General features: G+C 45.0%; 1 protein-coding gene across 1 annotated transcript in view; it reads right to left on the bottom strand.

The window, feature by feature from the left end:
• LOC124605237 (rho guanine nucleotide exchange factor 10) overlaps positions 1–14,544 on the bottom strand; it is a 527,940-nt gene that overhangs the window by 416,174 nt on the left and 97,222 nt on the right. The window contains exon 2 of the mRNA XM_047136788.1: positions 6,879–6,995. Coding sequence (XP_046992744.1) covers positions 6,879–6,924 — 46 coding nt within the window. The 5' untranslated portion in view covers positions 6,925–6,995. The remainder of the gene's footprint in view (positions 1–6,878; positions 6,996–14,544) is intronic.

A 14,544-nucleotide genomic window follows, 5' to 3' on the forward strand; every position in this document is an offset into this window, starting at 1 on the left:
TTTTTCATTCGAGAAACGGTCACTGGCGCACGTGACGTTGCAATTTCGGAACAATCTGCCGCCACACAGCAAGCGTTAGTGGATCGACCAGGTACTGAATGGTTCATGCAAGATGGCGCCCGACCACCGGACCGAACAAGTGTTTCGCTTTCTTGAGGAATACTTCGGGAATCGAGTCACTGCTTTGGAATATCCCTAATTTACTGGTGCAGGCATGGATTGGCCTCCATATTCGCCGGATTTGACTCCCTGTGACTTCTTTTTGTGGGGCACAGTGAAAGACATGGTCTACCCGAAGCAACCCACCACGCAGGACGAGCTTGAATCGGCGATCTCTGTGGCATGTTAATCCATTTCGGCTGAGACACTACGAAATGTGATGGCGAATTTCATTCTTCGTTCCCGCCGCCTCTGTAGTGCCAATGGTGAACATTTTGAAAACATTGTGATGTGATTGTTTGCAAAGATTGTTTTCGTACGATTATTTCACTTATGTATGCTGATATGAGCTGTACAGCGTACATCTGTTAGCAGCTTTTGTAACTATTATTTCAAACTGCTGTATAAACTTCTTACAGCTTTCACAATAAACATACCGTTTACTGCATTCCTCTATCGATCTTTGTTTTCGAGATATTGAATTTTGAAATCAGGGAGTCCTTTTCTGGACACCCTGTATTTGATCTCTGCACCTCCCTATTGCTTTAGCTATCTTTTTCCCTTCATTACATGTCGTCGTACTAAAGCTGAGTGTCGTATCACCACGAAACAAGCGTCGCCGACGCGAACAGTTACCATGTCCTCTTCAAGGAACCCCCTTGAATGCGAGATCGCGAAAGGCCAATGATGTTTACAGCATCCGACGCCCCACATATTGTCTACCAGACAACCACAATATTGATCTCTGTACCTCCATGACACACTCTGTACTTCATTTTCTGTCGCTCTCCTGATGCACATGGTGAGACATTAGTAGCCAATATTTTTCCTATCATAACTGTTAACACAACACTCCCACATGAGGCTCAGTAAAGATCGAATTTGCGACCTCGCACTCAAGGTATTCCTTGTTAGAGCTTGCTCAAGAGGACGACCGGAGATCACCTTCATTTGACCCATGCACTTGCTTACCCCATGCACTTCCTTACTGCACTCGCCCTCGGTCCACGATTATTTTTTCCTAGACTCTCTCCACTCCTCTCACAACAGGCCAAAGAATGGGTTAATTTTTTTGGATGACACGAGAGGAAAGGAGTGTGACAATATCAAGTTGTTTAATAATGGGCAAATTGGTTCTCCGTTCGCTGCATTTTATGCGCGACATCTTGTCCCAGCACCAAAGCTCGAATACATCAATACTTTGCTTGTATCTGGCCTTGAAGGTCCACGTTTTGCGACCGTAAAAGACGAAAAACGCAAGTGTTCCGACAAGCTGGACCTTCGATACTGTTCGTTATCGTTATGTTCTGCCAGATCTTGGTGTGTTTCTTCGGAGCCACTCGGCCTAGCGTCTTCTAATCTCATCTTCAAACCTTCCCAAGTAGTTGACGGTTGCTCCAAAATGGATGCAAGAACGCACGAGTTCCAGTACCTTTAATCAATCAATCCACCTGAATTGGACCTGCCCTCCCTAGTTAATTACTGTGAGTGTGGACTTGAAGAACACTGATTTGCAATTGTTATGATATACTAACGTCCTTTAGTTTTGTCAGTAGCTCAGCAAATTCCATCTTTGCTTTGGCTTAAAAGCTCTGTGTCATCGGCAAATCTGAGATTGTTAATAGTTCTTCCGGAATAGCCACATTTAGTCCAAGCGTCGACAGGTTTTTAATGACGTGTTCCGCATAGATGTTGTACATCTGGGGGGGGGGGATAGGGTACAACCCTGTATGACACATTTTGATGCACTGAAGAAATCAGAGGTGCCAACAATTGTCTTCACAACTGCGAGGTCATTACTGTACACATTTCTAATCAGTGCTACCAAATGTGTAGTGGAACAAACTCGCTAATATCTTCGCACAAATTTTCCCAAACTTGTCGAAGGCTTTCCTATTGCCAATGAAGCATATGAAAACTGGAACATAGAACTTCCGATTTAGCGATTATTGGAAGGTTTTCCCTACTGCTCCACAATTCGTTCTTGCCTGATTGTTATGCTGCTAATAATACAAGATAGTCTGTAACTAGCAGGTGCTACTGACACCTGTCTAGCGCAACAACTTTCTCACGTTATTTTCGGCTGCTCACTGCGATACCACGCGACAACCAATTTACTGCAGTACTACTTACAACAAATTAATTGTCACTATACAAACACATATACACCAGCGTGCAAAAATTAAGGACGAAAGTAGCTTTCGCGTGAGGTGTCACTGCCAAGTAACATAACACACAGAAAGAACTGCTACAGTATGTACAGAAAAAAGCTGAAAGAAATACGCAATGAGACAAACAGGAGTGACCCTTTTATTCAGAGACAGTAATTACTGTAATTCATGACGTGGACATTACAAACAGCAGGATATGATTCTTAATAGTGTGTGTGATCACGATGGACAGCAATGCATGCTCTGTAACGTGCTACAACACTGGTAAGGATTTCTTGTGGTAGGTGGTTCCATTACTCCACCAGTGCGGTTGACAACTGGGGTTCATTACTGCTGGATGGTTTTTGGTGCGTGTAAACGTGCTACAACACGTCTACTCAACGCAGCCCAGACGTGCTCGATAGGATTTAAGTCGAGGGAACGGCCAGGCCAGTACATTCGCCGAATATCCTCTCGTTCCAAGAGATCCTCCACACGCACTGCCATCGATAAAAATGAAGTCGATCCGAATGCACCTCTCAAAAGACACACATGGGGACGGAGTACAGCGTGACTGATGAATGTGCCGTGTTCAAAGATCTGAAAGTCAGTACAGCCATGTCTCGCCATACCCTAACACCTGGAGCACCAAAACTAGCCTTACGAGGCTGCACTGTCGAAAATGATCGTTTTGGTGGTGCAGATGTGTTGGTGTGCGGAGACAGAAATAGGCGTGGGCGTACAGACCTCCAAATCTTCGAACACGGTGTCTTCATCGGTCAGTGTTATTCTGATATTGTACTCCTTCTCCGCGTGCGTCTTCTCAAGGTTGCATTCGGCCCTGGCTCTGTTTTTCTCGATGACAATGCGCGCGACCGCATCCAAGTTCGCAGGTAGAGCAGCCCTTGGAAGGAGAGGATATTCGGCGGATGAACTGGCTCGCCCGTTCCCCTGACTTACGGGCCACGGAGGACGTCTGACATGTTCTGCGGAGAAGTACAGAGAGGGCCATCCAGCGTTTGTCAACCGCACTGATGGAAGAATGAAACTGCCGACCACAAGAAGCCCTTACCGACTTTGTGGACAGCATGGGAACACGTTATAGGACATGCGTTCCCACCCGCGGTGATCCCACACCCTAATAAGAACCACGGCTAGTATTTTGTAACGCCTAGGGGACCATCATCAAATTGCGCTGACTCCAGTGTAATTATTGTCTTTGGCTGAAACTGTCTTTTCCATTCGTTTCACTGCGTATCTATTTCAGTTACCTTCTGTATAATACTCTCCCAGTTCTTTTTATGTATGATCAAAGTTTCATCGACCTAGGTTACCTGGCAGTGACACACCTTGCGAAAGTTACCTTCGTCCTTAAGTTTTGCACAACAGTGTGTAAATTTTTAGAGGCTGAAGATATTATGATTTAATTAATCCGTTTACAGCCTAATGTAAATAATCTGTGTGTGTGTGTGTGTGTGTGTGTGTGTGTGTGTGTGTGTGTGTCAGAGAGAGAGAGAGAGAGAGAGAGAGAGAGAGAGAGAGAGAGAGAGAGAGAGAGAGAGAGAATATATATAATATATCCAGTGCCCAACACAACAGTTATTTTAGCAAGTGACGAACATTTTCAAAATGTTCGTCACTTACTAAAATAACTTGTGTTGGGCACTGGATAGGTGGATCGCGACTGAAAGCCACAGAAGACGATTTTGTCAGGCCTCTTCCCACGGCCAATCCGGCTAAAAGCGATACGCCACCGACAGATAGATGTTCTAGGAACGACTTGCAGCGTAATGGACACTGGAGCCTGTCACTCACGTCTTGTTGTTGTGCGAGGCTCGAAACAGTGTATTATTAAACCTCCTGGCAGATTAAAACTGTGTGTCGGACCGAGACTCGAACTCAGGACCTTTGCCTTTCGCAGGCAGGTGCTCTACCAACTGTCTCGGTCCGGCACACAGTTTTAATCTGCCAGGAGGTTTCATATCAGCGGAGACTCCGCTGTAGGGTGAGAATTTCATTCACTGTACTACTACTACTACTACTACTACTACTACGACTACTACTACTACTACTACTATTATTAAAAAATGCACACAACAGGCCAAACGGGATGATCATGAGGGTAGAAACAGAAAAAAAATCGAGTACACATATCTCAAATTCGTCGGCTTTGCTGATAACATTACCACATTTTCTGTAATTTTATGACAGCACCGAACAAGTAACCCAAACAAAAAGTGACGTAAGGTGAATCTCCAATACGTTTTAGGAGAACCATGTTCATATGAAAGTCACTTTTCGATTTCAACATAATATCAACGTGCTTTAGAGAGCTCACAAACGTACACAAAAGTCAATGGATTGTAGAAACAACCTGCCAAAGTAAAACTTGCGAGCTTTAAATGGCTTACCACATGAAAAAAGATATCTGAAGTACACAGTTTATTAGTCAAAGCAAAAATTTGACACTGCACTATAGTAGTAAAAAAACCAACAAGAATATATGCTTTCAACGGATCAAACAATAAAATAAAAAAGGAAGGAAAGCTTTAGGACAAAAAATTACGCTGGTACCATGAACAGCACGAAAAAATAAGTTCGTCTAGGAAAAACTAAAGAATAGAGAAAGTTAAAAGGCGACCGATAGTACACAAAACTGGGAATTATGCTTTTGGGGCACTAACAGAATAGTCAAACGAATTTTCTGTCATGTTCGAAAGTATCCAGCAATTGGTGACTCCAACGAGCAAAGTAAGACATAACAGATACGTTATAACAAAATGTGTAACAAAACTATATTTGGTAATTTGCTACAAAAAAGGAAGTGAGGGAATATTAAGTGAAAGAATAAAGAGGAGCTAGAAATTGAGAGAGGAAGTGCGGAACACACAAAATTTAATGCACTAGGTTATTTTACTCACGCCCTAGTTGGTCTAAACGTAAAAACAGACATATATGAGTACATGATAGTCTGATTATGAACAATACCTCACACTACAGAGTAAAATCCTCTGGACATCGGGCTGATTTGGACGACACAAAGAGGCGTCAGATGGATATCAATCAGCTGTTTGGTGTTATCTTGCACTGTGGACGAGAGATCAATACAGCCAGCTGGACCGGCGGTTTCCGGTCGAGTCCCTTTAACAGCCAGCCCTCTGTCTCTCTCAGCACATCTGCACCGCTACTGCAAAGTTCCTCGAAAACTGTACCTCGTGAAGCACGCCACCTATTGTGTCCGTTTCAGTCGACTGACACCGCACCACGCTTCCCTGCTTCCCACATGTCACACAAGTAAGGAATACCGCGCACTTGCGGGCATACCCACGTGGTCCTGTCTAGGCCACACCCTCTAGTATCCCGCACCAAGCAACTGTCTACAAAGGACACAAATTTGTGATCAAATCTTTCGCGGTTCGTAAAACAATTGTGTAATTAAAGAGGTTCTCCGCAGCAGGTTCAAGGGAACGTGTCAAGGTGTCGGTACAAGATTATCGCCGTAGCATGAGAGATCATTTCCAAAGCGTAAACCGGTTGACGGAATACTGTAAACGTAAGATGTGAGAAGGACAGTGGAATAGAAACAGTATACAAAAAAATATTTAGATGAAAGAGCGCTAAAAAATGCAAAAATATTGAGTCAATACTGTAGCTAAACGAGAAACTCTCTTTGCAAGTGAATGCCTAGCACTGAATTATAAGTAAACTAGAAATATTAGACAGAAGAATAGTGAAGATTTTAGGTCCAATAATCACAGAACGCTTGGAATTAAGAAGCAGTGATATGTACCAAACTGCAGTTAAAAAAAATAAAAAAATAAGGAAAAAGAGACTGACATTTTTTAGAGAAATTATACGGTATCGATGGCAACAGGCTCATAAGTCACATAGTATCTCTGGGAAAAGACATTAAAAAGCTGGAACAGAGACGTTAGAAAGAGTTAGAAATAAACGTAAACACCTCACGGATAGAGCTCAGGCCTGCTCCGAGTGGCCGAATGCTGCCTAGAAGGCAGTACGAGGAGCGATCTATGGTCGAGGGACATGTGATGGGCATGTACACGATCCCTGCAGTTGTTTTTTTCGGCAGAAGAATCATGATGACGTAGCTGCTCCTTTATTCAAGCAGCTCCTCATCTGGCTTCACAAGGGCTTGGTGGACCTCCCCGCCTCAGAAAAAAAAAACTGAGGATACTAAATATAAAACCGGAAGTCAGAGATATTTTCAGAAGGAAAGTGTTAAATTTATTAAGATTCAAAGGCAGAAGTTAACGGACAGGTGTGAGGTTGTCTTAAGGAATATAAAATAGACAGGATGAAAAGATGAAAGAATGTTATAGGAGTAGAAGAAGAGCAAAGGAGAAGGAAGTTAAAATTTCGCGTGGCCACAACGGAAGTGAGCAGAGTAAAGAAGCAAATATCGAGCGCAGCGACATAGACAGCGGGGAATCCCCAGTAAAGTAGCTTGGCGATCGCATCAGCTGTCAGTGACGTCTCTGATCGAGGGCCGCGCCCCTTTCTGCAAACCACCACCACCACGTGCAGCGCACGTGCACCGACTGGACTCACCGAAAGGCAGCGGCGACGCCAGGTCTCGTGGGGCGTGTCCCGGCATGGTGCAGCGCCCGGCCGCTACTGGCGCGCAAGCCGCGGCGCCGCTCCTGGCCGTCGAGTGCTCCGCATTCCCTGCCACACACCAAGAAGCAACCCTCAACGCTGGTGGAGCTCAGAGCCGCGGCCAAACCGGGATGCGAGCAGCCGGCGCCGCGCCGCTGCCGATCCTAGCACCATCTGTCGATCGTTCCCGCGACGAAGACTGCGCCGGCGCCCCTCGCGGTGAGCCGTCGAACTACGAGAGCGCACCTCCTAACTAGACTCCAATTAAAAGAATGATTTGCTTGCCATCGCAGTTCGTGGAACTGTGTAAGTCGGGCATAATCGTGGCTAACTGCCAGATGTCGAGTGCACAGACTAATATCCATTGTACTTTTGTTCGTGGGTGGCTGTGAAGGAGGAACGATATGTGTCTGTCATCTACAGCTTACCGCCGACGTTCATTATAGCCTACATAAACAACGCGTGGTGATGAGCTTTTGTAGGGCTTCCCACGCACTTACAGTTTCACACCCTACGTCGTCTGATTAAGAAAACGAATTGTGGTAGTAGATGACTTTAATAATGAAGTCTATCTTTTCGTATTTTCATCTCCCCCGACATTATGTTAGTAATATCCCCGATATAAATACCTAAGCTTACGTGACCGGTAACAACTCTCATTAAGATTTTTCTCGGCATTCTGCCGCGTCATCTTATATGCTAAAAATACTCAAGTAAACGACTTTTTTGCCTTGTTGCAGGAGCTTACCTCAAGCACACAATAATTTAGCAGAAGGAATAGGTGCTCCACTATACTGAGTTTCTAACGATGCCCCAGCAATTTGACGTCTGTGGCCTTACGGCACCGACAGAAACAAATTAAGCACTAAATCACTAGATAAATTAGCTTATGCCCTGGGGAATGCCGCAGCAACACGGCCGGAACATGTTATATTGGTATTTTTACATTGTATTTAAAGTAATTCAACCCAACTGCGTGCCTACGGAGTATCGTCTCAGTTGTGCGGCTGGATTCGTGACTACCTGTCAGAAAGGTCACATGTCGTAGTAATAGACGGAAAGTCATCGAGTAAAACAGAACTCATATCCAGCGTTCCCCAAGGAAGTGTTATAGGCCCTCTATTGTTACTGACCTATATTGACGATATAGGAGACAATCTTAGTAGCCGTCTTAGATTGTTTGAAGATGTAGTCATTTACCATCTTGTTAAGCCATCAGATGACCAAAACTAATTGCGAATTGATTTAGATAAGATATCTGTATGACGCAAAAAGTGGCAATTGACCCAGAAAAAAGAAAAGTGTGAAGTTATTCACACGAGTACTAAAAGAAATCCACTAAATTTCGATTACGCGATAAGTCACACAAACTGAAGGCTGCAAATTCAACTAAATACTTAGGGGTTACAATTACAAATAAACTAAACTGGAACGATCGCATAGATATTGTTGTGGGTAGAGCAAACCAAAGACTGCGATTCACTGGCAGAACACTTAGAAGGTACAACAGGTCTACTAAAAAGACTGCTTACACCACGCTTGGCCCCCCTATTCTGGAGTATTGCTGTGCGGTGTGGGATCCGCATCAGGTAGGATTGACGGATGACATCGAAAAAGAAGGGCAGCTCGTTTTGTATTATCGTGAAATTTGGCAGATAGTGGCACAGACATGACACCTGAATTGGTGTGGCAATCATTAAAACGAAGGCGTTTTTCGTTGCGACGGGATCTTCTCATGAAATTGCAATCAGCACTTTTCTCCTGCGATTGCGAAAACATTCTGTTGGCACCCACCTACATAGGGAGAATTGATCATCACGATAAAATAAGAGAAATCAGGGCTCGCACAGATAAATTTAAGTGCTCGTTTTGCCCCGCGCGCCGTTCGAGAGTGGAACTGTAGAGACACAGCTTGAAGGTGGTTCATTGAACCCTCTGCCAGGCACTTCATTGTGAATAGCAGAGTAATCACGTAGATGTAAATGTAGCCGGATAGCCGTTGAGGGTCGGTGTGCAGGGCAGCCTGGATGTGGTTTTTAGGCCGTTTTCCACATCCTGCTAGGTCAACACTGGACTGGTGTCCAAGTCCCGCCTCAGTTGCAGATCCGCAAACATTTCGAAAACTTTCGCTCACTTTCACATGAATAATACTACACGCAAACAGTTGGGATGCACGTATTCCCTTAAAGTAACCATGTCAAACCCGTTAATAAAAACGCTGCGCTGCCCATGCCCCTATGAGAAGAAAGGCACAAGAAAAAGCTGAAGAGCATTTAAAATATTTTAAGTATTTTATAAGATGGTGCCGCAGTATACCCAACAGGATTTTAATGCGGCCATATAATATCCTTATTTCTAAGTGTTCAGTAGCACGGTTCGGATTATTGCAGAAGATAATTAAGAGTGTGTTCTAACAAATCGATCAACAGGAACAGTATATCTAACGTAGATAGCCTCTGAAGTTTGTCATACAAGTGCGCAATACGAAGCCAAACACAATAAAAATTATAATTTTTTCGTGGCTGCTATTCACAGGCACATAGAACATTCGGAAAGACATCATGGTCCCTTTTATTGTAAACACAAGCTACTCATGTTGTAGTTTCGGACGTTTAGCAACATATTCCACTCGAAAATGGCTAAATGGGAGAACTTGCAGTAAACGTTTCTACGGACAATTTGTTAGAACACTCATAGGCGACGATAATACCTTTAAAAGAGATAATAAAAGTACGATATGAAATAAAACCGCAACAACTATAACAAAATCAATGTAAAGGACCAAAGCCTGTATAACGTAAGGATTGTCGAGTAGCAGAGCTTCTTGTGAAGCTATGGTTTTGTAAATTCCAAGTCCGTAGTGGATACCAAAGTGAAGTAGGTGTATGTTTACTGATGTTACACGTTTGCAGTGTAGACACTTGGCAGCAAATAAAGGCGGGACGATGAGAAAAAAAACCATAATCCATGAGGAACTCAAAAACAGAACCCTGTAATCATTGTTTTCAGTATTATCTGAAGGTAATTTGACATAGGAACTCCAACAGTTCCATACAAAACTGTTTGAAAAGATTGCTGAATGTGAACAGTTCTATCCGCTTCAGCATTCACCAAGTCTCCTATGACAAATTTGTACATAATTGCTTCCATCTGTTAATATGTTTAGAAATATTATGTTGCTGTCTTTTGTTCGGAGAAGAAGTAAGATCGAGAAACAATGGTATTTTAGTTGGAACGAAATGGTGGTGAAGTAGCGGCGACTACTCCGCGAGAAAGCAACCATAAATTGAAGAAAACGCTTATTATTCTGACTAAAGCGACGTCCGGGAAATAAATGTTTCTCCCCACGCACAGTTTTCAAGTAACAGTTGCTAAGAACACAATGAAAGCGAGGAATGCCTTCGCGGGACGCTGTACCCAAACAATGGGGCACAGCGAATTGATCGACGGGTCTGCCTGAGTGCGTAGACTACCGGGGACAACGCGCGGGGCTCGCGGGTTGCCTGCCGTGCAGGCGCTACCTTCCGCTTCTACGTCGGGCTGGTATTACACTCATTTTGTTTTAGTGAGATTTTTCATTTCGGTAATAATAAACATGGAATATGTAATTTGAGCATTCAAACTCGTTATCCCAATCTGTGTGGACCATTCCCCTGTTACGAACGATTTGAGACGGTAGTTCTAATATCTAGTGGTCTGCTTTATCAAACAGAGATGTCGAATGGCCACATATTATTGGACGTTTGAAATTCTGAATAACACTCAAATAGCACAGTGCGGCAGCGAAAGGATCCCCACCTGATTCGCAAATGAAGACTGGACTACAGCTCTAAGTGATAGGCATCCCAGGAGTTGAAAAGCAGCTGAAAGGGTTGACAGCAAGTAAGTCCCTACCTCCACACGACATGCCAGTTCATGTTTACGAAGACTACTCTTCGCCATTGGTCCCATACTTAATTTGCGTTTTTTGCGTATCTCTCACCTACTGGAAAACCCCAGGTGAATTGAAAAAAAGCGCAGCGTAAAATCGGACACGCAAAATTACAGGCCGCTATCCTTACCGACGATTTGCTGTAGAATTCTTGAACATATTCTAAGTTCAGATATAATGAACTGCCCAAACACACCCAAGTTAACACGATGGAAGAGTGTGCGATTGTGCAGTTTGTGTCCTGTGCTGAAAACTGTTAATGGTACAGGTAGAACAACAGCTCCAGCAACAGTACATGTAGAACAAAAACAACACACACACACACACACACACACACACACACACACACACACACACACACACACACACACAAACCATTTATGATACCCTAACAAATCGAGACGAAACGGTGGCTAATAGCTCCAGTTGTGAACTGGGTTCTCTGAATTCTGATGTGGAAGCTGAGGGATTAACAGATGTCAGATGGCCTCAGTACAGTATTTGGTTATATCGTGAAATTTCGGCGATACACGTTTACGTTACACGTACCACACCTATGTTTGCGAAACGATTTCTCGTTCTCTTTCGTAGCTTTCGTTTTGCACCTGAACTGTTGTGAAGCTTATTACAGAGTTTTACCTACATAACTTCACTGTTATTACATTTTTTTTTACATTACATTAGTTGTATACCACAGCTTCCACGGACAGTGAACTCTGGGACATCGAAATATGTCAAAGATGTACATTTAAGTTCAACGAAGAACAGTGAACCGACACACATCAATGTGTTACAGTGCTGATCCAGCGACCCTACGATTACGGGGCTTGAACGCTAACCACTTTTTTTTTGCTAACCAGTTTTTTTTGTTTCTTTTTACAAAAATGAAAAAAGGAAAAAAGATTTTGGAAGGTTTATTTTTCTGCTTTCTTTATTTTATTTTTATACAAATGGATAAAATGAAAGCCGTTCGTCTTCGGCTACATAAACAGAATAATAAGAAGTCGTCCCGTTACGACAAAGGATGCTTCATACTATAGCCCGCTGCGAATTTTTCGATGACTGACGTATCGTTGCTGTGTTGTTTCCGTTGTTTGTTCAATCTCATAAAAAAAAGGGAACTGGAAAGTGGTGCTGTGGTTATCTTCTCATGTCATCGATAATCCAGCTGCGGTCGTTCGTTGAGGTAATACGAAAAATCGGGTGCGGTTGGTTGGTTAGTTGGGGGAGGAGACCAAACTGCGAGGTCATCGGTCTCATAGGATTAGGGAAGGAAGTCGGCCGTGCCCTTTTCAAAGGAACCATCCCGGCAATTGCCTGAAGAGATTTAGGGAAATCACGGAAAACCTAAATCAGGATGGCCGGACGCAGGATTGAACCGTCGTCCTCCCGAATGCGAGTCCAGTGTGCTAACCACTGCGCCACCTCGCTCGGTCGGGTACTGTCTTTTCGCCATTACCGAATAGGTAGTGAACAGCGTGGCCGCTAATCCACGTCACAGAGTTCGTTTTTGCTCTTGGGAAATACATCTCATCGGGGAAAAGCACTGATCGGGTACTTATTCTGTCGGGAGTCGTGGGTGTGAGAAAAGCCAATATATGACGCACCAAATACCAAACGTCTTTTGCCGACCCGCATTCGAAACGATGTTCATCCGTGTCAATCACTTGGCATCTGGCACACAAGGGTGAATCGGCGAGGTGGATGTGATGTAGGCGGGAGTGGCACAACTGTTTCCCATCAACAGTTACGTACCATGCGGACTGCACGTCAGTATCAAGGGTGGTGGCATTGACTGCCTGCCACACAGCACGCCACTTTGTAGTGGTGTGTTTGCTTTCAGTCACATTCGGCCTCCTGTTCATTTGCATGGCAGCATACATCGCCCTCGTCATCACCAAGCGTGTGGGTAGTAGTGCGGTGCGGATGTAGCTTAATTCAAGGAAGAATTGGCTAATGTAGGAGAAAGGTGTTGGGATGTCCGATGTCATCAAAGGGGGTGCTCCACTCGGCTCCCGCCGCTTCATGATAAAAATGGTCACGCACAGGTATATATTTGACGACCGAAATTATCTTGCGATTTTCTCAATAACGCTTGAGAAGTATGCGCTACTGCTTACACATTTTGTTGTCCAAATGGAGCACTACGTGTGTACGAAGTTTGCAGTAAATCCGCGTTCCAAACGTCGTCCTTGTTAGTCCGGCTGAGAGAGACAGTGACCGAGAGACGTGTGAAGGCACAGCGCGTGTGACGTGCGGCTGCAGCTGTTGCGCGATACCTCGACGCTGCTGTGGCCAGCGGCCATCGCGTGCGCAGGTGCGTGCCGGCGGCGGTCAGGGTCTGCAGCTGCAGCTGTGCTGTGCTCTCGCGGCCGTCCGCGCCCTCGCGATCAGCGATTGCATTGTGCGGCGCCGCGTGTGGTCCTGCGGGGTCAGCCGCTTCCTTCTAATGGCGCACAGAGCGGGCCCCCTAAACGCCTAGTGGCCCGCTAAACTCCACACTCACTGCGGCCGCTGTGTTCGCGGCCGGCCCGCATCGCCCGCTTGCGCAACGGCGCTCGCCTGCCTCCGCGCCGAGGACGTTCACACGCGCCGCCAATTCTCACCACGCACTCTGTGCCGCGATTGTCTCGCCCGCAAAACCGAGCCATTGTCTCCGACCGGTCACGGTACATTCCTCTTAACGCACCTATGACGTACTGTATGTCCCTGACGGCCGTTCACGACATCTCGACCTCAGATCTACAGTACGGCTTGCGTGTGTCCACACTTTCACCGTCGCCATCTGGAGGCTTTCGAAGGAAGTGTACGAGCGATAATCATTAAGTATTAATTACCGTATTCAAACAACATAGGGGTATGCAGGTGGGTGGCATCTACGGCCACCGCTGATATTTCAAGAGGTGAGCACCCCGTCATTTGCAAGGCCTTCGTAGGTAGGGTGGCCACAAAATCTCATTATCCCCTACAACAGTGCTTCACAACATATGTGCTCGCGGAGCAAGCTGTGAGCAGCAAGGCGCGAGCACGGAGCAGCGCGAGCACACTACCCCCACTACCGGACCAGAGCGGAGAGTGGGGAGAGTCACGTGGGGCACACAACAGCTGCCGCCAGTCAATGTAAATCCGCGGCCACCTGCAGGGACATCACTCACGAATTATTACTACGGCAAATGAAACAAACAAAGGAGAATGTACACGTGCCACATAATTTTATTAGCTTAGTGTATGCCTCTACATTCGCACTAATTTGTGAACTGTTACACAATAAAAGGTGTCACTGAAGTGTGGGGTTCTCGGTTATCTTGTACTTTTTGCCCTTTACAATTGCGTCTATGTTCGGAGTAATTGTTCTTGTGCATTTTAGGCGCAGCGTGCAGTTTAAATTTCGATCAGACAATGCGTTTCTCAGGCGCGTCTTGATACATTTCATTGTACAGAACAGTTGTTCACAAACATGCGTGGAACCGAACATTGATATTATTGTAGCCGCCAGTTTGTGCAAACGAGGAAATCTATCCTCAGGGAAGTGTCTGTAGAATTCCAAAATGTTTTTCTTGTTCTGAAATTTGTCTCTGTATTCTCTGTCATACTGCAGGTCAATAATTTCTTGCTGCAGCTCAGGACGAATCTCTTAAATATTCGTTGAATATGGAGAGGACAGATCAAAATCACTGTCTAGTGCTG

The sequence above is a fragment of the Schistocerca americana genome, chromosome 3 (genome assembly GCF_021461395.2).
Source record: "Schistocerca americana isolate TAMUIC-IGC-003095 chromosome 3, iqSchAmer2.1, whole genome shotgun sequence".
In the NCBI taxonomy this organism is placed as follows: Eukaryota; Metazoa; Arthropoda; class Insecta; order Orthoptera; family Acrididae; genus Schistocerca; species Schistocerca americana.